Consider the following 27,825-nt stretch of genomic DNA (forward strand, 5'->3'; position numbering starts at 1 on the left):
GATAGGATGCGGGTGCGTCGCGGGAAAATGTGCGATTTTTCCGCGCGAGTGCATAGCGTTTGTCATGCGTTTTGCACGCGCGTGAGAAAAATCGGCATGTTTGGTACCCAGACCCGAACCCGGACTTCTTCACAGAAGTTCGGGTTTGGGTTTGGGATCGGTGTTGTTTAGATTTTATTATTTTCCCTTATAACATGGTTATAAGAGAAAATAATAGCATTCTTAATACAGAATGCAAAGTAAATTAGGGATGGAGGGGTTAAAAAAAATGTAATAAAATTTAACTCCCCTCATCCACTTGTTCGCGCAGCCCGGCTTCTCTTCTTTCTTCTTCTTTGAGGACCTGGGAGAAAAGGACCTTTGGTGACGTCACTGCGCTCATCACATGGTCCATCAGATGATCCATCACCATGGTGATGGCCATGTGATGCCTCCGCACTCATCACATGGTCCATCACCATGGTGATGGACTATGATGAGTGCAGTGACGTCACCAAAGGTCCTTTTCTCCCAGGTCCTCAAAGAAGAAGAAAGAAAAGAAGCCGGGCTGCGCGAACAAGTGGATGAGGTGAGTTTAATATTTTTTTTTAACCCCTGCATCCCTAATTTACTTTGCATTCTGTATTAAGAATGCTATTATTTTCCCTTATAACCATGTTATAAGAGAAAATAATAAAGATCCCGATAGTCACCTAGCAACCATGCGTGAAAATCGCACCGCATCTGCACTTGCTTGCGGATGCTTGCGATTTTCACGCAGCCCTATTCACTTCTATGGGGTCTGCGTTGCGTGAAAAACGCACAATATAGAGCATGCTGCGATTTTTCACACAACGCACAGGTGATGCGTGAAAATCACTGCTCATGTGCACAGCCCCATAGAAATGAATAGGTCCGGATTCACCCACGCTGAAAAATCGCCCGTGTGAAAGAGGCCTAACCCATTCAGGACCCTGCCATTTTTCACCTTAAAGCCTGTTATTTGGAAATTTGACATGTGTCACTTTATGTGTAATAACTTTGGAACACTTTTACTTATCCAAGCTATTCTGAGATTTTTTTCTCGTGACACATTGTACTTCATGATAGTGGTAAATTTCAGTCAATATTTTTCATTTTTATTTTTTAACCACTTCACATCCGGGCCATTTGCCCCCTTCCTGACCAGGCTTAATTTTACAAATCTGACATATCTCACTTTATGTGGTAATAACTTTGGAACACTTTTACATCCAAGCCATTCACAGATTGTTTTCTCGTGACACATTGTATTTTATGACAGTCATAAATTTGAGTTAGTATATTTCACCTTTATTTATGAAAAAATCCCAAATTTACCCCAAAAATTGAAAAATTCGCAATTTTCTAAATTTCTATTTCTCTAATTTTAAAACATAAAGTGATACCTCATAAAATATTTATTACTTAACATTCCCCATATGTCTACTTTATGTTGGCATCATTTTGGAAATGTCATTTTATTTTTTTAGGACGTTAGAAGGCTTAGAATTTTAGAAGTAATTCTTAAAATTCTTAAGAAAATTTCCAAAACCCACTTTTTAAGGACCAGTTCAGGTCTGAAGTCACTTTGTGGGGCTTACATAGTGGATACCCCCATAAATGACCCCTTTGTAGAAACTACACCCAAGTTACTTAAAACTGATTTTACTAACTTTTTTAACCCTTTAGGCGTTCCACAAGAATTAAAGGAAAATGGAGATCAAATTTTTAAATTTCACTTTTTTGGCAGATTTTCCATTTTAATCAGTTTTTTTCTTTAACACATCGAGGGTTAACAGCCAAACAAAACTCAATATTTATTACCCTGATTCTGCGGTTTACAGAAACACCCCATATGTGGTCATAAACTGCTGTATGGGCACTCGGCAGGGCGCAGAAGAAAAGGAGCGCCACATGGTTTTTGGAAGGCAGATTTTGCTGAACTGGTTTTTAGATGCCATGTCCCATTTGAAGCCACCCTGATGCACCCTTACAGTAGAAACTCCCAAAAAATTACCCCATTTTGGAAACTAGGGGATAAGGTGCCAGTTTTATTGGTACTATTTTTGGGTACATATGATTTTTTGATCATTCATTATAACACTTTATGGTGCAGGGTGACCAAAAAATTGGTTGTTTTAGCACAGTTTTTATTTATTTATTTTTACAGGGGTTAGGTCATGTGACATTTTTATAGAGCAGATCGTTACGGATGTGGCGATACCAAATATGTATACTTTTTCTTATTTAAGTTTTACACAATAATAGCACTTTTGAAACACAAAAATTATGTTTTAATGTGTCCATGTTCTGAGAGCTATATATTTTATTATTTTTTTGAGCGATTTTCTTATGTAGGGACTCATTTTTTGCGGAATAAGGTGACGGTTTTATTGGTACCATTTTGTGGGACATACGCCTTTTTCAAACACTTGGTGTTGTACTTTTTGTGATGTAAGGTGACAAAAATTGATTTTTTTTACACAGTTTTTATATTTTTTTTTGGTGTTTATCGGACTGGGTGGATCATGTGATATATTTATAGAGCCGACCGTCACGGACGCGGCAATACCAAATATGTCTATTTTATTTTTTCTATCTTTAACATTTTTTTTTAATTCGTTACTTGGGGAATTTTTTTTTTTTTACATGTGAAACCTTTTTTTTTTATTTATTTTTATTTATTTTAGCACTTTATTTTTTTATTTTATTTTATTTTACACTTTTCGGCCCCCATAAGGTCATACAAGACCCAGAGAGCCTGTACAGCGCAATACAATGCTGTACAGCCTCAGTGCAGGGCTGATCGAGGTCTGTGAGAGACCCAACAGCTCCTGCACTCTTCGGCCTCGGCGGTCACATGAACATTTTTTTTTTTTTACTTTTTTTTTTTTTTGTCCCACTCTGGGACTTCAACTTCTGGGATCTGATCTCCTCTGCAATGCATTACAATACAACCTGTATTGTAATGCATTGGCTTTCTGGCTGTCGGCCTTTATGCTGATAGCCTGCCTGTGAGACCCAGCTTCCGTAGAAGGCAAGCCCTGATGCCTATGGAAGGCATCAGGCTGCCTGATGGGGAAGTGGAGGGCACCCAGACCCTCTGCATGCCGCAGTCAGCTTTGACCGCGGCATACAAGGGGTTAATACGCTGGCATCAGTGTTATCACCCATGATGTAAAAAAAGACACAAACACGATTACATTAACTGAACATGTTTGTTGGCTTACCACTTTTATTATGTGCTATATATGGTTATTATTTGGAAAATCAAATAAAACTTAGCTTTCAACCTTTCCCACCTTTACTTGTGCGACTGTGTAAAGGGAAAGAGGGGATTTAGAAAAGAACACTGCGCTCCAACACCTATAAAGATATACAAAAGTTGTGACTGTGTAAAATGTAAAAAAAAAAACAGAATGCAATGATTTGCAAATCTCATAGACACGTATTTTATTCACAGTAGATCACAGGACACATATTAGATAAGACAACTCATTTAGATTTTGATGGCAGCAACACATCTGTAAAAAGTTGGGACAGGGCCATGTCTCCCATTGTGTAGCATCCCCTCTTCTTTTAACAACAGTTTGTAAATGTCTGGAAGTGAGGAGGCCAATTGTTGGAGTTTTGGGAGAGGAATGTTATCCCATTCTTGTCTGATGTAGGATTCTAGCTGCTCAACAGTCCTGGGTCTTTTTTGTTGGATTTTTAGTTTCATGATGAGCCAAATTTATTCTATTGGTGAATGGTCTGGACTGCATGTGGACCAGTTCAGCACCCAGACTCTTCTTTTTTGAAGCCATGTTGTTGTGATGGATGCAGTATGTGGTTTAGCATTGTCTTGCAGAAATATGCAAGGCCTTCCCTGAAGAAAAAAACTCTGGAAGGGAGCATATGTCGTTCTAAAACCTCTATATACTGTTCAGCATTTATAGTGCCTTTCCAGATGTGTAAGCTGCCCACGCCATAGGCACTAACAGGGCTCCAGATTTTTGGTCGCCAATAAATCAAGTCGCGACTTAAAGAGGACCTTTCACCTGGAAAAACATTGTGACCTAAGTATGCTGACATGTAGAGCGGCGCCCGGGGATCTCACTGCACTTACTATTATCCCCGGGCGCAGCTCCGTTCTCCCGTTATGCCCTCCGGTATGTTCTCTCACTAAGTTATAGTAGGCGGTGTCTTCCCTTGTCCTGTGGGCGTCTCCTTCTCCTAGGCTGCAGCGCTGGCCAATCGCAGCTCACAGCCTGGGAGGTTTTTTCTCCCAGGCTGTGAGCTGTGCGCTGCGATTGGCCAGCGCTGCAGCCTAGGAGAAGGAGACGCCCACAGGACAAGGGCAGACACCGCCTACTATAACTTAAAGAGCAAAGGTACCGGAGGGCATAACGGGAGAACGCAGCGGCGCCCGGGGATAATAGTAAGTGCAGTGAGATCCCCTGGCGCCGCTCTACATGTCAGCATACTTAGTTCACAATGTTTTTCCAGGTGAAAGGTCCTCTTTAAAATTGCTAAATGGCCATTTGAGCTTAGACCTTCCGCTGCTCTGCCGCTTTCACATTAAACTGACATGGCACACGCTGCTGTCAGCGCGTGCCATGTTCTTCTCAACAGCACAGGGGAGAAGGAGGCAGTCCCTCCCCCCTGTACTGCTGCTGCCACCAACGGGCTGATAGCAGGGAGGAGGGGAGGGGCTGTGGCCACTGTGCCACCAATGAATATAGTTTATGCTTAATACAAACGCAGGCTGCGCTGCGGGTGCCGGCTATATCCCATACCCGGCACCCAGCCTCTATGACAACCCCAGTATTTTAAAGCAGAATCATTGGTGGCGCAGTGCGCCCCCAACCCGCATCCCCCCCTCCCAACCCCAGTATTATAAAGCAGAATCATTTGTGGCACAGTGCGCCCCCAACCCGCATCCCCCCCCCCCCCCCACCAACCCCAATATTATAAAGCAGAATCATTGGTGGCAGTGGCAGTTACGATCAGAATCCAGGCAGTGTAAGCCTGGGGCTCCAATCGGTTACCATGGCAGCCAGCACGCTACTGAAGCCCTGGCTGCCATAGTCGGCAAAGCACAGAGCAGCAGGGAGAGTGTAAAGTCCTATTCACCCTGATAGAGATCTATCAGGGTGAATAGGACAAGGGATGAAAGATCCCAGGTTCTAGCCCCTAAGGGGGAAATAAAAAGTAAAAAAAAAACAAACACCAAAATATTAAGTTTAAATCACCCAATTTTACATATAAAATATATAAACAATAAAAAAAAATACATATCGCCACGCCCGAAAAAGTGCGAACTATTAAAATATTTAAAAATATCTCCTATGCAGTGAACGCCGTAACAGAAAAAAAAAAAAAGAACTTGCAATTTGCAATTTTTTAGTCACCTTGTCCCGACCAAATTTTGGTATCATGACAACCCTAGGTAAGACATCTGTGTTTTTTTTTTGTTTGTTTTTATTATACCGTAATTATATGTATTTTAAATTTGGCTCCTAAATTTCTCAGGTTAGGTCTGGAGCCCTGACTAATGCAGCCCCATACCATCAGAGAGGCAGGCTTTTAAAACTGTGTGATGATGGTCCCTCTCCTCTTCAGCCCATAGCACACGGTGTCCATGGTTTCCAAAAATAATTTCAAATTTTGATTCATATGACCACAGAACAGTTTTCCATTTTGCCTCAGTTCATTTTAAATGAGCTTTGGCCCAGAGAAGACAGCATTGTTTCTAGATTGTGTTGTCATATAGCTTGTATTTGTGGATTACATGGAGAACTGTGTTCTCAGACCATGATTTCTGGGAGCGCTCCTGAGCCCATGCAGTGATTTCCAGTGTTTTTAGTGTAGTGCCATCTGAAGTCCGGTATATCATAAGCATGTAATACTGACCGTTGGCCTTGTCCTTTGCACACATGGATTTCTCCAAATTCTCCACATTTTTGGATTTTTCCAAGTATTCGTAATTTTACATTGAGGAACATTTTTCTGTTTTTAGACTTTTTCTTTTTTTTCAGATTCTGCCTCTGTAACATGTAACAGTCATGTGACTTCGTAGCAAATTGCCCTACCAGTGATTTTTATTAGTATCACTTACTTTTCCAGCCTTTTGTTGCCCTTTCCCAACTTTGAGATATGTTGCTGCCAATAAGTAAATGATTTAATGTTTTTCATGAAATGGTAAAATGTCTTACTTCCAACATCTGATGTTCATAGATAGTTTTCAACTTTAACAAATCTACATTTCTGTCACGATTTACCCTTCTTATTTCAGGGGATATTAAAGGTACCCTTCCCCTAATGCCAGCCTATAAAGTCCGTGAGAGAATGCTGCTGCGGGCACTGAATCGTTATGGGATGAGTGATGAGGGATGTATACGAGGATGGCTCAGTATTCCACATTCAATGCGCATCTTCTATATCCACGCGTATTGCAGTAAGGTCTGGAATGAAGCTGCATCTTATAGAATAGCAACCTTTGGCTCAAGAGTTGTAGAAGGGGACTTGGTACTTCACAACCACAATGCCATTGAAATAACTTCATTGAGTGACAGGGTGAGTTTAAAGCAATTTCTGCTTAGAATATTGTGTAAGTAGACTCTTTACAGATTTATGTATTCTGTGTCAGCCCTGACAAATGATTGCTTTTATACAGGTTCATATTGTCACGGCTGCAGAAGAGGAAGTAGAAGCATATTCTATGCATCAAGTAAGTAAACTTAGTATGGGCCCCTCTACCCCACTCAGGTTCCCAGTATGCATGCGTAGATCTCTCCCAGGCAACGCAAAGTGCAATGTCTCAGATTTCTGATAAATTTATAAATGTTTTTGTTTGTTTATTAAACAGCATCTGTCAGCGGATTTGTACTTATAAAACTGACTGACCTGTTACATGTGCACTTGGCAGCTGAAGACATCTGTGTTGGTCCCATGTTTATATGTGCTAGCATTGCTGAGAAAAATGAAGTTTTAATATATGCAAATGAGCCGCTAGGAGCAATGGGGGAGTTGCCATTACACCTAGAGGCACTGCTTTCTCTGCAACTGCTGCATCCTTTCCACTTTGACTGACAGGTCCAGGCAGTGTAATAGTGATGACAGTGTAGAGGGCACATCAGCTGCAGAGGGAGCAGAGCCTCTAGTTATAATGGCAACACCCCCGTTGTGGCTCTTTTGCATATATTAAAACATCATTTTTCTCAGCAATGCAGGCACATATAAACATGGGACCCACACAGATGTCTTCAGCTGCCAAGAGCACATGCAACAGGTCAGCCAGTGTCATAGGTACAAATCTGCCCGATAGATGCCCTTTAAAAGGGTTGGCCACACTCTGGATACTTGTGTCCAATGTGTATATAAGATCATTATATAGCACTTAGCGCTCATTCAGACGGCTGTACGCTGTCCGCAAAAATGCGGATCTGTTTTTTTGCAGACCGCTCAGCATGTCCGCAAAAAAATTGATTGCATTCCGCATTTTTGCAAACCCATAGACTTCAATGGGGTCACGTCTTGATTTTCACTGACAAGTATAGGACATGTTTAATTTGTTTTGCGGCGTCACAGAGCGGAAGAAAAAGGCCCCATAGAAGTGAATGGATCTGCATCTATTCCGCAAAAAAACTGATCCGCATTTTTGCGGACAGCATACGGCCATCTGAATGAACCCTTACTATTATACCTTTGTTAAAGTTCTGCACCATTTTATATATTATATAAGGTATACCCCATTGTTTGTCAAGTCCTTTGTACTGTCCACACAGAGGTCATGTCCATACAGGCCGCTGATACAGGGTCATGTGACCAAGCAAACTCCATGTGATGCCATCTGCACTTGCACTGTTGGGAGTTTAGTTCAGATACAGTGTGTTATAATGAGACATCACATAATAGTGATCTGTCTGGTCACATGACCGTCCATCAGCGGTCATCCTTTGGCCAAGACCTCTGTGTGGACAGCACAAAAGACTTGGCAAACAAGGAGGCATACAGTACCTTATGAAATATAGAAAATGGCGCAAAATTTCAACAAAGACTATATTAGTAACTGCCAGATAATCATCTTATATACACACTGGACACAAGTATCTTCAAGCATAAGAAATTTAAAAAAGTTGACCCACTTTATCAAATTTCTATTTAGTAAAAAATGGAACAAGTGCTACAAAAATATGGTGCATGTTCTGAACAGAATATTTCCCAATGTATTTCCTCTAGACAACCGTCCTAACTACACTGATAAATTTCCCTATACAGCTGTAAATCACGGCCTCCCTCCACATAATACATTTCTAAACTGGCTGCCTGCCACAGTTATCATTTCCACATTTAGCTAATTTACTGTTTGCATGTAATCAGATGAGATTAAACTGTTGCAGTACATATCAGTTACACTGAATGACTTGTATAAGATTACTAAAGTATGGCTGCTTTTTTTCAGAAAAAGACCCACTCTTGTCCATGGACTTGTATGTAGTAGTGCACCCTAAAAGTTTCTGACTTCTGAGCTGTAGTACAAGGCACGGCCTATAGACAACAGTGGCTCTGTTTCAGAGAGAAAGTAGCCATCCCTTTCTAATTTCATCCAATTCCTTACAAACACGAGAGTAGCCGAGCCCCTGCTGGAAACACCAATTCTGACGGATTGACCCATTAGATGCCTCGGTCAAACCAGACCGCAACATCTATGGTGATCGAGGAGAGGGGGCTCCCTCTCTCATCCCATTCGGTCCCCACCCTGCATCCTTACACAGGCATCTGAGCCTGCCAGCTACGGAAGTAATACACTGACAGGCAATGCATTACAATACACAGTGTATCGTAATGCACTGCAGAGGAGATCAGACCCCCAAAAGTTGAAATCCCATACTGGGACAAAAATATAAAGTAAAAAAATGAAAAAGTGTTTCTAAAATATAAAAGTTTCAAGTAACAAAAAAATAAATCGCCCTTTCCCCTCATCAAGCAATATACAATTTAAAAAATATATATATTAGGTAGGGATGAGCGAATTTCATATTTTGAACTTCGAGCATAACGGAAACCGGACGGATCCGTTATGCAGGCCATTGACTTCTATTATTACGGAATGAATAACGGAATGCCTCTAAATGCATTCCTTTATGCATTCCATCAAGGAATTGCGTTATTGTCCATGGTATCGGAATCCATAACGCAATTCAGCTTATACTAGAACCCGAACTCAAAGTTCAAACTATGAAATCATCCGTAATATTGGGTATTGCAGCATCCTTAACGACCAGCTCTATAAAAAAATCACATGATCTAGCCCGTCAGATGAACGGTTCCAAAGTAGCCATGTTCTGGTCACTTTGCCTTACAAAAAGTGTAGTAGCAAGCCATCAAAAAGTAGTATGTACTACAAAATGGTACCAATGAAAACTTCACCTCACCTCAAAAATATGGCTCTCAGAAAATGCAGACACCAAGATAGGATTTTTTTTTTCCAAAATGCTTTTATTGTGTAAAAAAATAAACATAAAAAAATAGACATATCATATATCACAAGCGTCCATAACTTCCGGCTATATAAAAATATCACATGATCTACCTTGTCAGATGAACGGCGTAAAAAAAAGAAAACTGTGTAGAAAACCATTTATTGTCACCTTGTCTTACAAAAAGCATAATAGTGAACAATCAAAAAGTAATATGTACCCCAAAATTGTACCAATAAAAACGTCAACTCATCCCACAAAAAATGAGTCCTTACACAAGACGATTGGCAAAAAAGTGTAAAACATAAAGTTCTTTTTTTTTTTTTTTAAATGCTTTGTGTAAAAGTGGTAAAACTAAAAAAAAACATAAAATTTGTATCTCTGTAATCATACTGACCAGCAGAATAATGATAATGTGTCATTTTTCCCATATCGTGTTCGCCCCAATAGCAAAACCCAAAAAGCAATGGCAGAGTTGCCGCCTTTTCTTTATCCTGCTTCCCAAAAAGCTAAATAAAAAGTGATCAAAAAGTCATACGTATCCCAAAATAGTACTAATGATTATGGCAACTCATCCGCAAAGAATAAGTCCTCACACAGCTCTGTTGACAGAATAATAAAATGTATGGTGGTCAGAAACTGATTGTACTGGTACCCCAATCCATCAAAATCTGTGCTACAAAAGCCAAAAGGTGTGTCACGTGCTGGAGGCCCAAGGCAGACCTCCGGGACGTCTTTCAAACAGGACACAGGCAAGATACAGACCAGGGACCAACAGAGTCATTTATTACACATATAATAAAGGAACTTGACGGTGAGATATGCAGGTTAGGCAATAGAGGTAGAACTACCACAGAACCAAGTGCATCGGCAGACCAGAGGCAAAATCCAGAGGGCGGAGAGCCAGTGAGCCCCGTTCTTCACAGAGCCCCTGGTGGTGGGGATGAACTGGGCCGAGGGCTCACTGGTCGCACCTCCAGGAAGGTCCCGCTTCACTTGGCCCCTACCTGCAAAGAACCACACTGGTGCAAGCACCAGCAGAACAGACAACAGAACTGGAACCCAAGCAAACACAGGACATGGATCAGACAACAAGACAAACTGGAACCAGCAAAGAAGCAGATGCCTGGACCCCATGCAGAATGAAAGCAGGGCAGTCTCAGGCAGAGCTGCACACAGACAAGAGATCCTCCCTCCGGAGAACCCAGGGACCCTCTCACGAAGGCAGGACAAACACAGCAACAGAAGCAGTAAGGGACTGCAGGACAGACTAGATCAGAAGCAGTTTAGCACTGCCAAGCTATCCGATGCAGTTAGAGCTATGCTAGGCTAGACATGGAATAAAGTGGATCCAGACAGAGAACAGGTACAGGAGATCAGGCAAGGCATGGACAAGAATAACAACATCAATACAGAACAGGTACAAAAGATCAGGCAAGGGAATAATAACAATGCATTACCAGGTGACACCACAAACAAGGGAAGATGACAAAACCCTCTAGGTCAGCAGCAAGGGGCTACACCCAGTAAGGCACAAGACAGACTGACCCCCTGAGTGAGCAGCAAGGTGCAACACCCAGCAAGGCAGAAGATAGGCTGACATATGCCCCACAGCTCACAGATGGATATAGCTGCATAACGAGGGCACCTGATAAGCCACACCCAGAAACAGACCAGGGAAAGTTAACCCCATCAGAACCATGAGTACCAGAACCATAGAACATACAATTATAAGTGTATTCAAACTCAGTCCCTGTTCACACTCAAGGCCGCAGCCAGCACGCATCGCAGAACCAGCATGCATGGGAACACCCACAGCCAGTACACAAAGCGCATGCAGCAGAACCAGCATGCATGGGAACACCCACAGCCAGTACACAAAGCGTATGCAGCCAGCCTGCACGGCATCAGAGACAGGAGCCACAGAGATGCAGACATAGGAAGCCACAAACACAGGCCACAGTTCACACACTACACCGCAGCCAGCACGCAGTCCCAAGCAACCAGCATACACAGGTGTCAGCCTGCAGCCAGTACGCGAGGGAGCCTGCAGCCAGCCTACACGGCACCAGAGACAGAAACTGCAGAGACACGGGAAGTACACACATTCATGGGAATAGTTCACACACACACACCACAGCCAGCACGCAGCCCCAAGCAACCAGCATACACAGGAAACAGCCAGCAGTCAGTACGCAAGAGGGCCTGCAGCCAGCCTACACGGTCACAACTGTCATAGTGAACCGCACCGTGACAAGGTGATACTTCCCTTCTGAACCCTGATCATAACCACAGTTTATGTCCACAATTATGAAATTTCAATACCCAGCAGTATCTACCTAACAATTAAAGGGTGAGATATGAGTCTCAGATGTCACCAGCTGAGCACAGCATATTGGGCACTGAATGCCATATGTGTGGAAAAATAGCATTTTTCACTTTGTACGGTCCGCTGCACATGCTCACTCCACTCCTCAATAAATACCTTGAGTGGTATAGTTTCTGAAATTGGGTCACTTCTCAGGTGTTCCATTTATTATTTTACCCCAGAGCCTCTAAAATTGTCAGCACAAGCAGTGTAAATTATCACCAGATTGGGCCTCTAATGCACATGGTGCTCTTTTACTCCTCAGCACTGCTGTACAGGTGAATATCGTGCAAAAGTCCATTTATTTCAGTAATGCAAATTAAAAGGAATTGCATTAATGCAGCTTAAAATTAGAATTTTGTGAAATGGTTCAATATTCTAGGCTCAAAGTGTCACACTCTAGTCAGCTAATTAATCCCAACCCCCTGAGCAAAGGGTACTTCAAAATTGAGACTTTGGGGTTTCATAAGCTGTAAGCCATAATCATCCAAATTATAACAAATAAAGGCTTAAAATATCTCGCTTTGCATGTAATGAGTCTATCTCATATATTAGTTTCACCTTTTAAGTTGCATTACTGAAATAAATGAACTTTGCACGATATTCTAATTTTTCAAGTTTCACCTGTATGTCCAGGCAAAGGATTAAGGCCACATGTAGGGTGGTTCCAAAACCAGGAAGCACAGCATGATAATAGGAGTGCTGACTTTTCACAATGGGCACAACATATTGGGCACTGAAATGTATATCTGTGGAAATTGCAGTTTTTGCTTTGCACCGTCTGCTGTGAATTAATTTGTGCAAAATACCTGTGTGGTCAAAATGCTCACTATACCCCTTGGTAAATTTTGTGAGTGGTGTGGTTTCTATAATGGGGTCACTTTTTGGGAGTTTCTTTTTTTATTTAACCTCTGAGCCTCTGCAGTTGTCAGCCAGTGCTGTATAAATCACCAATTCAGACCTCAAATGCACATGGTGCTCTTTCTCTTCTGAGCCCTGCAGTGTGCCCATATAGCATGTAAACCTATAGGAAAAAAATCCTTGTTGATGTGATTCATCTTTTTAAAATTTTTATGTATTTTTGTGTTAATAAAGTGCTATACATTATTTATATACTTGGGCTATAGCTATAGACTTATTTGTTTTCCTTTACGTTTACATGATATATGCGAGTCAACGTATTACTGGGGGCATAATTTATGGGTATCCTTAAAAGGGATATTGTAGATGGAATATTTATATTCCCATATATGTTAACCGTCTGTTGGTACCCATACAGCAGTTTACGACCACATATGGGGTGTTGTATTCAGGAGAAAATGGGTAACATTTTTCTCCTGTGATCCCTTAAAAAATTGAAAATCTGGGCCTAAAGCGACATTTTGTTGTAAAAAAATTTAATATTTCATGTTCACAGCCAAATGTTTCTAAACTGCATGCAACACCTGTTGGGTCAGAGTGCTCACTACACCCCTTGAAAAATTCATTGAGGGTGTAATTTTAAAAATCGGGGTCACTTTCAGGGGGTTTCTTATGTAGGGGTACCTCGGGGTCTCTTCAAATGCAATATGGCACCGGAAAACCATTCCAGCACAATCTGCCCTGCATATGGCGCTCCTTCCTTTATGAGTCCTGCGGTGTTCCCATACAGCAGTTTACCACCACATATAAGGTTTTTCCATATTCAGTGGAAATTGCGTAACAAATGGTAGGGTCTTTTTTCTCATGTTACTCCTTGTGAAAGTGAAAAATCTGAGGCTAAAGCAACATTTTATTGAGAAAAAATAAAAAATAATAATTTTTTACACCCAAGTGTTTCTAAAGTCTATGTAAAGCCTATGGAGTAAAAGCACTCACTACACATTTTTTGGGAGTTTCCACTGTCTGGGTACCTCAGGGTTTCTTTGAAATCTACATTTTGCCGAATTCCACCAAAATCTGCCCTCCAAAAATTATATGGCGCTCTTTCTTTTCTGATCCCTGCTATGTGCTCAAACAGCAGTTTACAACCACATATGGGGTATTGCTGTGTTCAGGAGAAAATGCTTTACAAAATGGGGGTGCTTTTTCTTGTTACCCCTTGTGAAAATGAAAATTGGGGGCTTATGCATCATTTTATAGGAAGAAATGATATTTTTCATTTTCACAGCCAAGTATTTCCAAATTCTATTAAATGCCTGTGGGGTCAAAGCAGTCAGTACACCCCTCAATAAATTCTTTGAAGGGTGTAGTTTCCAAAATAAGGTCACTTATAAGGGGTTTCCACTGTAGTGGTACCTTAGGGACATGAGACCCAAAAGCTTTTCCACAAAATCTGCCCTCCAAATACAATATGGTGCTCCTTGCCTTCTGAGCACTGCCGTTTGCCCATACAGCAGTTTACGAACACATATGGGGTCTTTCTGTAAACTCCATAAACAGAGTAATAAATATTGAGGGTCTTCTGCTTCTAACCCTTGCTGCCCTCACAGGAGAAAATGGATTAAAATGTAAAATCGGCAAAAACAAGTGAAATTTTGAAATTTCACCTCCATTTTCCGTTAACCCTTTCTACCCCGGGCCAGTTTTCACCTTCCTGCCCAGGCCATTTTTTGCAAGTCCTACATTTTATGTGGTAATAACTTTGGAACACTTTTATTTATCCAGGCCATTCTGAGATTGTTTTCTCGTGACACATTGTACTTCATGATAGTCATAAATTTGAGTCAATATATTTCACCTTCATTTATGAAAAAAATCCCAAATTTACCAAAAATTTTGAAAAAATTCGCAATTTTCAAAATTTTACTATCCAGTCTTAAAAGCAGAGAAATTAAAATTTTGAAAATAGCAAATTCTTCAACATTTTCCATAAATTTTTGATATTTTTTTTTATAACTGAAGGTGAAAAATAACCGACCCAAATTTACCCCTAACATCAAGTATGATGTGTCACGGCAAAATAATCTTAGAATTGCTTGGATAAGTAGAAGCATGCCAAAGTTATTACAGTGACATGTCAGATTTGCAAAATTTAATCATGTCAGAAAGTGACTGTGTCCTGAAGGGGTTAAAGACGTTTTCCAAGTCTTTAATATTGATGATCTATCCTCAGGATAGGCCCTCAATATCAGATCAGCGGGATCTGTCTTCCCCAAGCACCTCCCGTTGATCAGATGTTTGAAGAGACCACGGTGCTCCAGTCTCTTCCTAGGCCAGTGACGTCACGTTCATCGGTCACATGACCTAGATTTGCTCAATTCCATTCAGGTGAATAGGGCTGAGCGGCAATGCCAAGCAGGAGGCCCCGGCCTCTTCAAGCAACTGATCTGCAGGGATGCCAGGATGTTTCTGGTATAACATTTTGATTAAGCATTCTTAGCTGCTGCTGTAGATTTGTCTTTTTATGTCTGATCTATCTTTTTATTCTAGGTAGTTCTTCCAATGCCAGGACACAGCATCAAATACCCTACTAATCAGGTTGGAGAGTGGTATAAAGAAGCTCTTGCGAGTGCTGGGCTGCAGTCCTGTAAATTTCGAGTTGGCACATTACAGTTGAACATTCCTGGCTGTTACAGGCATATAATAAAATATCCACATCATTTGATTTATGAACTTGTGGTAGAGATTGATAAGCAAAGTCAGGAAACAGATTCCAAACATACTAAGAAAATAACATTAAAGTTGTCATTTCAGTTAGATTCTTCCTGTTATGCTACTGTTTGTCTCCGAGAGATGATGAAGTGTAACTTTTAATGCTCCATAATCTGTGATTATAACTAATATTATATGTCAAATAAACAAGTTTTTCAATTTTCTTTATACTTTGCTTATAGCTCTAAAGAAATAAAAGATCATCTAATAGCATGCATTATTAGCCAAGCGCAGTGCTAGGAGCATTCTTATTCTGGAACTGAGGAGCAATAAACACACATAATCTTACCAGTCCCACACTGCTGCTGTTCAATTGTGGCTTCAGCCAACTTCCACCTCCTGTCATGGCCTAAAGAGGACCTTTCACCAGTCCTGACATTACAATATAAGTACCTGGCAGTGTAGGACATATTGAGGAGTTGTGATATTGCTTATTTTTTTTTCTATGTGCTGCTCTGTTCCCCCACTGTGACCCCCTTTTGGTTCCCCGCCCTGTATGCTAATCCATACCATCGGTACAGGGAGGAGGAGACTCACGTGTTTCTCAGGGGGCGTCTCCACTGAGAAACACAGCCATCTCCTCCTCCCTGTATCGATAGTATGGATTAGCATACAGGGTGGGAAACCAGAACGGGGGGGCACATCGGATTATTTTTTTGCAATATCGCATCTCATCAATACGCCCTACAATGCCAGGTATTTACATGTCAGGACTGGTGAAAGGTCCTCTTTAATAAGCTGGAAAGGCCTGGTCAGCCAATCACTGATGAGCCAGGTCACTGCAAAGTACATTAACTGGATGAGCAGCCTTTCCTGACATTTCCGGTGTGTTGAACCTGGAGAGGAAATAGAGAGCAATGGAAGAAAGAAAGCTGTCTCTGTATTGCGACCTATTAATGTCTGACCCTTTAACAGGTCTTGCAGCATGACTTGGGAGGTAAGTCAAACCAGAATCTTTTCCATCAGTAAAAGTTACCTGTCTGCAGACAGCTGTTTGGGGATTTTGCCCCTCATCAGTGCAGTGCAGGTTACCAGTTGGCTAGGTGGGCGGCTAGTGATGTAGGTTTACGGGGCTACTGTTTCTCATTGTGGAGACTAGCAGGTAGTGTAGGTTGCATTATAGACCAGGCAGTGCTCTGGGAGCAGAGGGTATGTAAATTGGCTGTCACCCGGGAGGAGAAAGCCTGCCTCTTCAGTGTCACTGATGAGGGGCAAGAACCCTGAAACAGATTTCTGCAGCATGGTGTATTTTAAATATGGAGAAGATTGTGATTTGGCTTATATCCCTAATCATGTTACAAAGCCTGGTAAAGGCTCAGACATTACGACTTCCAATATATGGCGCTAAAGCATTTTCCCAAGAGCTTATAAGACTCCTTACAACAACTAGCAGTCTTCACAAGGGGAAACAGTACCCCCATTCAACCTATTTTTATTACCACAAGCTGTCTTGACAGTGTACCTTTAAAAATAAAATATATGATATATATATCTCTATGAAAATTACATTGCAAAATTGCAAAAAAAAAAAATTGCCTACATCATAGTAACATAGTACATAAGGCCGAAAAAAGACATTTGTCCATCTAGTTCGGCCTGTTATCCTGCAAGTTGATCCAGAGGAAGGCAAAAAAAAAAACCCTGTGAGGTAGAAGCCAATTTTACCCACTTTTGGGGAATAAAAAATTCCTTCCTGACTCCAATCAGGCAATCAGAATAACTCCCTGGATCAACGACCCCTCTCTAGTAGCTATAGCCTGTAATATTATTACGCTCCAGAAATACATCCAGGCCCCTCTTGAACTCTTTTATTGTACTCACCATCACCACCTCCTCAGGCAGAGAGTTCCATAGTCTCACTGCTCTTACCGTAAAGAATCCTCTTCTATATTTGTGTACAAACCTTCTTTCCTCCAGACGCAGAGGATGTCCCCTCGTCACAGTCACAGTCCTGGGGATAAATAGATGATGGGATAGATCTCTATACTGACCCCTGATATATTTATACATAGTAATTAGATCTCCCCTCAGTCGTCTTTTTTCTAACGTGAATAACCCTAATTTTGATAATCTTTCAGGGTACTGTAGTTGCCCCATTCCAGTTATTACTTTAGTTGCCCTCCTCTGGACCCTCTCCAGCTCTGCTATCATCTGTCATACTTTAATAATGTGAGATTTGACCCAAGCTATACCATCAGACAGCATTTCAAAGACCAAGACACCCTCTCTTGGCCTTGAGTAAGGATAACCTTTACCATTTCCTTATGGGGAGACTACACACTTCACAGGAGTTTCGGGCCTTGTAGATATTACTTATAATCATCTTCTGATTAAGGGCTACATTGGTCAAAATAGTTAAGAAAATCTATAGTTTGATTTATAAAGTGCTTTAAGATACTTTGATTTATGGAGTGCTTTATGATACTTGTGTTTGTGCCACTTAAGTTGCATTTTTTTTATCCAGCAGGTGGCAGTAGAAATTTAGAAAGCAACTAGAAATAAGAGTTAGTTTTAATGTTATCGGTTGCATGGAGGGGGTTCTGTTAAAACTTCACTTTTAATTATAAATATCTAAAATGTCTGATTCACAATGTATTACCATTATTCATGAGCCCATACACACCAGTGTCCCCTATCATCTCCTGAGCCCCCTCCCGCTCCTGTGTACAAGTCGGTGACTGACAGTGAAACGCTGCCCTGACTTACACAGTCCCTTCAGTCCTCAGAGACTCAGCCCCCTGATGCATAGACTCCGCACTTTATTTAGGATGACCACATGCTACCACTGCACTCCGCTTTGGTCCTAAACTGTTTCTGAGCATGGCGGGCAGGTAAAGAACTTGCTGGCTAGCATCATGATGTTCTTTATCAGTGCCAGTTCCTCCTGAGTCCTGACGCTTACTAGCACAGCGTTGGAGTCTGTCTACCAGTGCCACTGTGGGGTATATGTAATCTATATAACAGTGTCAGCCAAATTAAGCTAGAACAAAACCACATAATTCATTGTTTTACTCACCAAACTTGGAGCCTACTCCGATATTTAACTTTTCTCGCTGCCTCCAGGAATTTGGGCACTACAGGGATGAGGTATAAGAGGAGAGGACTACAACTTCTAGCATGTCCAAGCCGTAATTATATGATATTAGAGGACATTATAGGGATGAGTTATAAGAGAAGACCACAACTCCCACCATGTCAGGTTGTTATGTAATATCAAATAATATTACAGGGAGGAGAGAACTGTAACTCCCAGCATGCCAAGGCCATTATTTTGTGATAATACCGGAATGAGATATATGAGGAGATGACTGCAACTCCCAGCATGTCCAGGCCATTATATAATATCAGAGGACATTACAGGTAGAAAGTATAAATGAAGTAAACTACAACTCCCAGCATTTATCTGGCTTATATTGAATCCATCGTTTTTCCACTTTCTTTTCTCCACAGAAAGCTCTCTTTGTGTCACATGACATCATCACAGGTCCTTAACGACCACTTTTTCTCCACACAGCTGAGCTCAGTCCCCTTTTGCACTGATCACATGATGGTGATGTCATCACGGGTCCATCACCACCACTTTTCCTCTCCACTGCTAAGCTCTGCCCCCTCCTGCACTGAACACATGATGTTGACATCATCACAAGTCCTTCAGCTCTTGCAGTGTAGATACAGATCAGGTCCTGGTCAGTAAGGTTATGGCTGCTACGGTGGTCGTTATGCCCCTGTTTAGTGACATTTTGGACAAGGGTTATAATTGACCAGTTAGACAGTGGTTTACTTGTGTTAGCTGAATTGTAGCAGGGCAGTTGTGCCTGCATAGCCCTATAATTATAATACTGGTAGTTCAATTCCAACTTACTTCTTAGGGTATGGCCATATGGGAAGGTTTTTTGATGAAGTGCTTGAAAACACTCATAAAGAAAGAGAAAGTATTAAGCTACTACTTCTTTTTTGAATCCACTTCTGATTTTGGCTTTTAAAACTGTATTAAAAAAAAAATCTGCATGTGTGGCCATAGCTTAAAGGGGTTATCCAATTTCACAAACAGCCCCCCCCCCCCCATGTGCCAGGCCCCTCACAGGAAATATACTTACCCCGCTCCCTGCTCCGCTCCTGGTCTCCGCACGCACCACCGTTGCTGCTTCTCCCTGTACACGGATGAAAACATCCGGTGTCGGGTCGAAGCAGCCAATGGCAGGCGGGGACGATTCTCCCTAGCATCGCGGTTGACGCTAGGGAGGATCGTCCCTGCCTGCCATTGGCTACCCCCCCCCCCCTGACAACAGATGTTTTCATCCGTGTACAGGGAGAAGAAGCAACGGAGGTGTGGGGACCAGGAGCGGCGCAGGAAGCGGGGTAAGTATATTACCTGTGAGGGGCCCGGCATAAGGGGGGGGGCAGTTTGTGAACTTGGATAACCCCTTTAAGAGTGGAAAATTGAATGAGGCAAACACCTCAAAAAGAGTGACCCATTGTCCTAACAAAATATCCTTAGAATAGAACTTAGAATACAGGGTGGGCCATTTATATTGATACACCTTAATAAAATGGGAATGGTTGGTGATATTAATTTCCTGTTTGTGGCACATTAGTATATGTGAGGGGGGAAACTTTTCAAGATGGGTGGTGACCATGGCGGCCATTTTGAAGTTGGCCATTTTGAATCCAACTTTTGTTTTTTCAATAGGAAGAGGGTCATGTGACACATCAAACTTATTGGGAATTCACAAGAAAAACAATGGTGTGCTTGGTTTTAACGTAACTTTATTCTTTCATGAGTTATTTACAAGTTTCTGACCACTTATAAAATGTGTTCAATGTGCTGCCCATTGTGTTGGATTGTCAATGCAACCCTCTTCTCCCACTCTTCACACACTGATAGCAACACCGCAGGGGAAACGCTAGCACAGGCTTCCAGTATCCGTAGTTTCAGGTGCTGCACATCTCGTATCTTCACAGCATAGACAAGTTGAATGGCCCCCAAGGTCTCCCGATCTGACCCCCTTAGACTTTTATCTTTGGGGTCATCTGAAGGCAATTGTCTATGCTGTGAAGATACGAGATGTGCAGCACCTGAAACTACGGATACTGGAAGCCTGTGCTAGCATTTCTCCTGCGGTGTTGCTATCAGTGTGTGAAGAGTGGGAGAAGAGGGTTGCATTGACAATCCAACACAATGGGCAGCACATTGAACACATTTTATAAGTGGTCAGAAACTTGTAAATAACTCATGAAAGAATAAAGTTACGTTAAAACCAAGCACACCATTATTTTTCGTGTGAAATTCCCAATAAGTTTGATGTGTCACATGACCCTCTTCCTATTGAAAAAACAAAAGTTGGATTCAAAATGGCCGCCATGGTCACCACCCATCTTAAAAAGTTTCCCCCCTCACATATACTAATGTGCCACAAACAGGAAGTTAATATCACCAACCATTCCCATTTTATTAAGGTGTATCCATATAAATGGCCCACCCTGTAGAATAGAACTTAATAGAACGCGTTTCCTTAGCTTTCTACCAGCTAATCAGGAAGACAAAAAGAGCAGCATGGTCTCAGGATCTTAAGTAAAAGGCAGTGGCAACATCTGCTAGATCAGTGATCTTTATTTCTAAGATCATTATTTCATGCCCCCTCAGAAGCTTGGCTATTAACACTCCTTCAAAGGCTGAATAGGTTGGATAGCAATAATTGACCTGATATAATGGAACATTATATAAATCTGGATACTGAGAGCATTAATGCCAGCTGGTGATTAGGGGTGAAACAATTTGATCATGTGACTGTGTGGGATTTTAAAAGGAGAAACTTGTAAATATGTGATAGGCCATGGCTAAGAACCCTGAGGTTCAAAATGCATAGGATGGTAGTGTGGACATGTGCTCTATGGATTTTATTATGTTCCAATAAAGCAACAAGATATTCAGAAACGCCTTCTTGTTGGACTTGTTTAGCATACAGTTGCATACATTGGGCTCAATTTCCTTTGAATATGGAGACCCTACTGGTGTGTGTGTAGATATATATATATATATATATATATATATATATATATATATATATATAGAAAAATTGGACTGCACTCCTGTAGACTTTCAAAATTGTCAGTGAAGAAACTTTATTCACCCATAAAGTGGCACGGAGCGACGTTTCGGCTCATACATGAGAGAAAGGCTCATGTATGAGCCGAAACGTCGCTCCGTGCCACTTTATGGGTGAATAAAGTTTCTTCACTGACAATTTTGAAAGTCTACAGGAGTACAGTCCTATTTTTCTTTCTATACTAGTGGGTAAGCACCTATTCCCATACTTGGGCTCTGCACCCGTTTCCCCCTTTTTTGGATGGTGCTGCTGGTGATTTTTTTCATATATATATATATATATATATATATATATATATACATATACAGGTGAAACTCGAAAAATTTGAATATCGTGCAAAATTTCATTTACTGTATTTCAGTAATGCAATTTAAAAGGAGTTGCATTTATGCAACTTAAAATTAGAATATTGTGAAAAGGTTCAATAGTCTAGGCTCAAAGTGTCACACTCTAGTCAGCTAATTAATCCATACCCCCTGAGCAAAGGGTACCTCAAAATTGTGACTTTGGGGTTTCATAAGGTGTAAGCCATAATCATCCAAATTATAACAAATAAATGCTTGAAATATCTCGCTTTGCATGTAATGAGTCTCATATGTTAGTTTCACCTTTTAAGTTGCATTACTGAAATAAATGAACTTTGCACGATATTCAAATTTTTTGAGTTTCACCTGTATATACAGTGGATATAAAAAGTCTACACACCCCTGTTAAAATGTCAGGTTTCTGTGATGTAAAAAAATGAGACAAAGATAAATCGTTTTGGAACTTTTTCTACCTTTAATGTGACCTATAAACTGTACCACTGAATTGAAAAACAAACTGAAATCTATTAGGTGGAGGGAAGAAAGAAAATAATAAAAATAATGTGGTTGCATAAGTGTGCACACCCTCTTATAACTGGGGATGTAGCTGTGTTCAGAATTAAGCAATCACATTCAAAATCATGTTACATAGGAGTCAGCATATACCTGCCATCATTTAAAGTGCCTCTGATTAACCCCAAATAAAGTTCAGCTGCTCTAGTTGGTCTTTCCTGAAATTTTCTTAGTCGCATCCCACAGCAAAAGCCATGATCCACAGAGAGCTTCCAAAGCATCAGAGGGATCTCATTGTTAAAAGGTATCAAGCAGGAGAAGGTTAAAAAGAATTTCCAAGGCATTACATATACCATGAAACACAGGGAAGACAGTCATCATCAAGTGGAGAAAATATGGCACAACAGTGACATTACCAAGAACTGGACGTCCCTCCAAAATTGATGAAAAGACGAGAAGAAAACTGGTCTGGGAGGCTACCAAGAGGCCTACAGCAAGATTAAAGGAGCTGCAGGAATATCTGGTAAGTACTGGCTGTGTGGTACATGTGACAACAATCTCCCTTATTCTTAATATGTCTGGGCTATGGGGTAGAGTGGCAAGACGAAAACCTTTTCTTACAAAGAAAAACATCCAAGCCAGGCTACATTTTGCAAAAACACATCTGAAGTCTCCCAAAAGTATGTGGGAAAAGGTGTTATGGTCTGATGAAACCAAGGTTGAACTTTTTGGCCATAATTCCAAAATGTTTGGCCAAAAACAACACTGCACATCACCAAAAGAACACCATACCCACAGTGAAGCCTGGTGGTGGCAGCATCATTCTTTGGGGCTGTTTTTCTTCAGCTGGATTTGGGGCCTTAATTAAGCTAGAGGGAATTATGAACAGTTCCAAATACTAGTCAATATTGGCACAAAACCTTCAGACTTCTGCTAGAAAGCTGAACATGAAGAGGAACTTCATCTTTCAGCATGACAACGACCCAAAGCATGCATCCAAATCAACAAAGGAATGGCTTCACACGAAGAAGATTAAAGTTTTGGAATGGCCCAGCCAGAGCCCAGACCTGAATCCGATTGAAAATCTGTGGGGTGATCTGAAGAGGGCTGTGCACAGGAGATGCCCTCGCAATCTGACAGATTTGGAGCGTTTTTTGCAAAGAAGAGTGGGCAAATCTTGCCAAGTCAAAATGTGCCATGCTGATAGATTCATACCCAAAAAGACTGAGTGCTGTAATAAAATCAAAAGGTGCTTCAACAAAGTATTAGTTTAAGGGTGTGCACACTTATGCAACCATATTATTTTATTTTTAGATTTTTTCTTCCCTCTACCTAAAAGATTTCAGTTTGTTTTTCAATTGAGTTGTACAGTTTTTAGGTCACATTAAAGGTGGAAAAAGTTCTGAAATGATTTATCTTTGTCTCATTTTTTTTACATCACAGAAACCTGACATTTTAACAGGGGTGTGTAGACTTTTTATATCCACTGTATATATATAGTGTAAAAATAAGGTCTGAACAGAGCCTTAGCTGTAATGTTCATACAAAATTTGCTAATATGAGATTGGATGTAGCGAAGTACCTGTTAGTTTACCGGGTATAAAGTCCAGTGTGATGTCGACTTTATCAAATTCTGAAAAATTCCCAGAAATGCCAAATGCACTATTTCTGATAAACACTTGATAGGCACACACAACTGGCCAGAAATTACATTATTTTCATAGCCTGCATGAGCAGTGGTGAGCACAGTTCCAGAGTGAAGCCTGAGGATCCAATAAATTGTTTGTAAAACTTTAAAAAAAAGGAAATATCGTTTATCCTGCATTAACCCTTTATTCTTATCACAGCACATCATGAAATTCCCACCGTCTCTTTACTAATCTCAAAGCATTTGCTAACCTTTTGCACATTCTATGTATCTCTGAAAGGAAATTACAAGTTTATCCAGTGCTACCTGTGGTGCCGAATCCCTCCTTTAGTACTTTTATGTGTAGTGTAGCCTCATGTCTTGTAATGATCTCATGCAATAGTGATTTTTATCTTTGACCAGATGTTTAGACTGTAAGACGGTGTAAGTCATGCAGCTTGATTTCAAACTTTATTTAACCTCTTGACAAGTACAGCCACTCATTGAAAGCTGTAGACAAAACTTACATCGGTACTCTGTAAGGCTGAGTTTACACTTCATTTATTTGGTCAGTTATTTCCATCAGTTATTGTGAGCCAAAACCAGTATTGAAGCCTACTCAGAGATCAGGTATAATGGAAAGATCTGCCCCTGTTCTGTGTTTTTGCCCCACACCTAGTCTTGGTTCACAATAACTGATGGAAATAACTGAACTCAGCATTAGGCCTCATGCACACGACCGTATTTTTTTGCGGTCCGCAAAAACGGGTTCCGTTTTTCCGTGATCCGTGACCGTTTTTTCGTCCGTGGGTCTTCCTTGATTTTTGGAGGATCCACGGACATGAAAAAAAAGTCGTTTTGGTGTCCGCCTGGCCGTGCGGAGCCAAACGGATCCGTCCTGAATTACAATGCAAGTCAATGGGGACGGATCCGTTTGACGTTGACACAATATGGTGCAATTTCAAACGGATCCGTCCCCCATTGACTTTCAATGTAAAGTCAGGAGTTAATATACCATAGGATCGGAGTTTTCTCCAATCCGATGGTATATTTTAACTTTAATCGTCCCCATCACCATGGGAACGCCTCTATGTTAGAATATACTGTCGGATATGAGTTAGATCGTGAAACTCAAATCCGACAGTATATTCTAACACAGAGGCGTTCCCATGGTGATGGGGACGCTTCAGGTTAGAATATACTAAAAGAACTGTGTACATGACTGCCCCCTGCTGCCTGGCAGGTGCTGCCAGGCAGCAGGGGGCAGCCCCCCCCCTGTAGTTAACACATTGGTGGCCAGTGCGGCCGGCCCCCCTCCCTCCCCTGTAGTTAACTCGTTGGTGGCTAGTGGGCCCCCCCCCTCCCTCCCCTGTAGTTAACTCGTTGGTGGCCAGTGGGCCCCCCCCTCCCTCCCCTGTAGTTAACTCGTTGGTGGCCAGTGGGCCCCCCCATCCCTCCCCTGTAGTTAACTCGTTGGTGGCCAGTGGGCCCCCCCTCCCTCCCCTGTAGTTAACTCGTTGGTGGCCAGTAGGCCCCCCCCTCCCTCCCCTGTAGTTAATTCGTTGATGGCCAGTGGGCCCCCCTCCCTCCCCTGTAGTTAACTCGTTGGTGGCCAGTGGGCCCCCCCCTCCCTCCCCTGTAGTTAACTCGTTGGTGGCCAGTGGGCCCTCTCCCCTCCCTCCCCCTCCTAATTAAAATCTCCCCCCCTATCATTGGTGGCAGCGGAGAGTACCGATCGGAGTCCCAGTTTAATCGCTGGGGCTCCGATCGGTAACCAAGGCTGTCGGATCTGAGTTTTCACGAAGTGAAAACTCAGCTCTGAAAAAGCTTTTATGAAGACGGATCTTCGGATCCGTCTGTATTAAAGTAACCTATGGCCACGGATCACGGACACGAATGCCAATCTTGTGTGCATCCGTGTTCTTTCACGGACCCATTGACTTGAATGGGTCCGTGAACCGTTGTCTGTCAAAAAAATAGGACAGGTCATATTTTTTTGACGGACAGGATACACGGATCACGGTCTCGGCTGCAAAACGGTGCATTTTCCGATTTTTCCACGGACCCATTGAAAGTGAATGGGTCCGCGAAAAAAAAAGGAAAACAGCACAACGGCCACGGATGCACACAACGGTCGTGTGCATGAGGCCTTAGTCACTGATTCAGTTAAAGGGATTGTCCCATGAAAAATATTCAACAGTTTTCAGACCAGCACCTGGATCTGAATACTTTTGTAATTGCATGTACGGTAATTAATAATTTACAATAGCCACTGAGTTATCAAATTTTTTTATCTGTACAGTGTCACCTGCTGTTTGTAATTTTTCTTATATCTTTGACGTGCTCTCTGAGAAGGCCGCACATGCTCAGTTTCATCCTTCAACTGCCTCCTGAGCTGTGATAGGTAGAGCATGAACACGCCTTCTGAGCTACAGCAGAAAATACACTCCCCTTGAGCTTTCAGCTTGATATAAATCTAGCAGAACAAGGAATGGGGAGATTCCTGGATCCATGAGAGGTACAGGGCTGGTTCTGGCTTTGTTAGGAAGAAATTGTCATGTTCTATATGATGTCTGATTTTCATTTTTTACATTAGTCACGGGATAAGCCTTTAACCCCTTCTCGCTACGTCCCATTTAACCCCTCAGATGCCGCGGTCAATCCTGACCACGGCATCTGAGCGTGCTGAAACCGAAATGTGCTCCGACTTCCCCGTGTGGCGATCAGAGGAGCCGGAGCGTTTATGCAGCAGCCCCAGTCTTTATGAATGACAGGAGGCTGCTGCATAGTATGACAGGGAGCGCAAAACGAAAACGCAAAAAAACTAAACAAAACTCCGGGCCTTAAGGGGTTAAATATTAGGAACACTGCTTAATATGTGTCTAAATGTAGCAGTAATCCTTATGATTTGTTCTTTTCCCAACACTAGTAACATTGCTTTTATTGCATACTTCTGGCAATTCTTTTATACATTTATAGTAGGAACAATAGAGAAATAGCACACCAAAGGGTCATAAAAGTAGATGCTCCATAGTTGTTTTTACATGGGTATCTTACTATAAATGGTTAATTAATACCAGTGCTGTCACCACAAAGTCCACTGTAAGGGAGTCTGCGGTTTTGGTTCCCTTGTGGGCAGATACGGTGGGGCGTCCGCATGGGCGCCGGAGGGGAGGGCAGCGGGGATCTCTGAGGCAGAATTGCCGGGCTGATGGCAATACGTCGTGGCCGGTCCTGCCTCCCTTGTCTCCTGCGGGTTCCATTCCGGCGTCCATGCTGGCACAATCCCGTGCCCGTACCGAGTCTGTTGGGCGTCCGCGTGCACGCCCGAAGGGTGATTCACAAATGCGCGGCTGAGTGTGCGTGCATCTTATGCGCTACGTCGGCCACTGGCAGGTAAAGCATCTCCCTGGCTGATCAGTGCTCACTGTTGTCTCTACAACCTGGGAGTATGCTGGTTCAGATTCACTAAGTTTGTTCCATGCATGAACTCTGTGGGTCTCCATCTAGTGAATGACTCTGGAAACCTCGTCTCTGCTCTACAGTTGCACCGTGTGTGGCCTCGGATCGGACCTTGGATACTTCACCGTCTCATCCTTAGGTATTTGGTTTCACTGACTCTTCTGTATGAACTTCAGCCTGGTCTGGCTTTTCTGACGTTTTCTCACAGAGGTTATTATTTGGACTACGTTATTTCTGTATGATTTCTGGCTTGGACTTTACTGCTGTGTTTTCAATAAATCCACGTTTGTTCAGGTCTTTGCCTGGTTGCTTGGGGTTCTGCAGCATTACATCCACGCTGTTTTAG

At 41.9% G+C, this 27,825-nt stretch overlaps 1 protein-coding gene and 2 long non-coding RNA genes across 6 annotated transcripts in view; 2 read left to right on the forward strand and 1 right to left on the reverse strand.

Moving 5' to 3' along the window:
• The window catches only part of PUS7L (pseudouridine synthase 7 like), a 38,391-nt gene extending 22,811 nt beyond the window's left edge, over positions 1 to 15,580 (forward strand). For all 4 annotated transcript variants that reach the window (XM_040410750.1, XM_040410727.1, XM_040410737.1 and 1 more), the window contains 3 exons: positions 6,278 to 6,558; positions 6,659 to 6,712; positions 15,244 to 15,580. In XM_040410750.1, coding sequence (XP_040266684.1) covers positions 6,278 to 6,558; positions 6,659 to 6,712; positions 15,244 to 15,567 — 659 coding nt within the window. In that variant the 3' untranslated portion in view covers positions 15,568 to 15,580. The remainder of the gene's footprint in view (positions 1 to 6,277; positions 6,559 to 6,658; positions 6,713 to 15,243) is intronic.
• Positions 323 to 6,998, reverse strand: LOC120981223. Its single transcript, XR_005774650.1, has 3 exons — positions 6,849 to 6,998; positions 3,982 to 3,985; positions 323 to 333 (listed from the first exon to the last, which is right to left on the reverse strand). It is a non-coding gene; the product is annotated as an uncharacterized LOC120981223 (long non-coding RNA).
• A 1,038-nt stretch (positions 15,581 to 16,618) lies between the features above and the next one.
• On the forward strand, positions 16,619 to 27,661 carry LOC120987314. The gene is made up of 3 exons (XR_005775985.1): positions 16,619 to 16,629; positions 23,996 to 24,001; positions 27,528 to 27,661. It is a non-coding gene; the product is annotated as an uncharacterized LOC120987314 (long non-coding RNA).
• Positions 27,662 to 27,825: the final 164 nt, after the last annotated feature.

Source organism: Bufo bufo, chromosome 1, assembly GCF_905171765.1.
Source record: "Bufo bufo chromosome 1, aBufBuf1.1, whole genome shotgun sequence".
In the NCBI taxonomy this organism is placed as follows: Eukaryota; Metazoa; Chordata; class Amphibia; order Anura; family Bufonidae; genus Bufo; species Bufo bufo.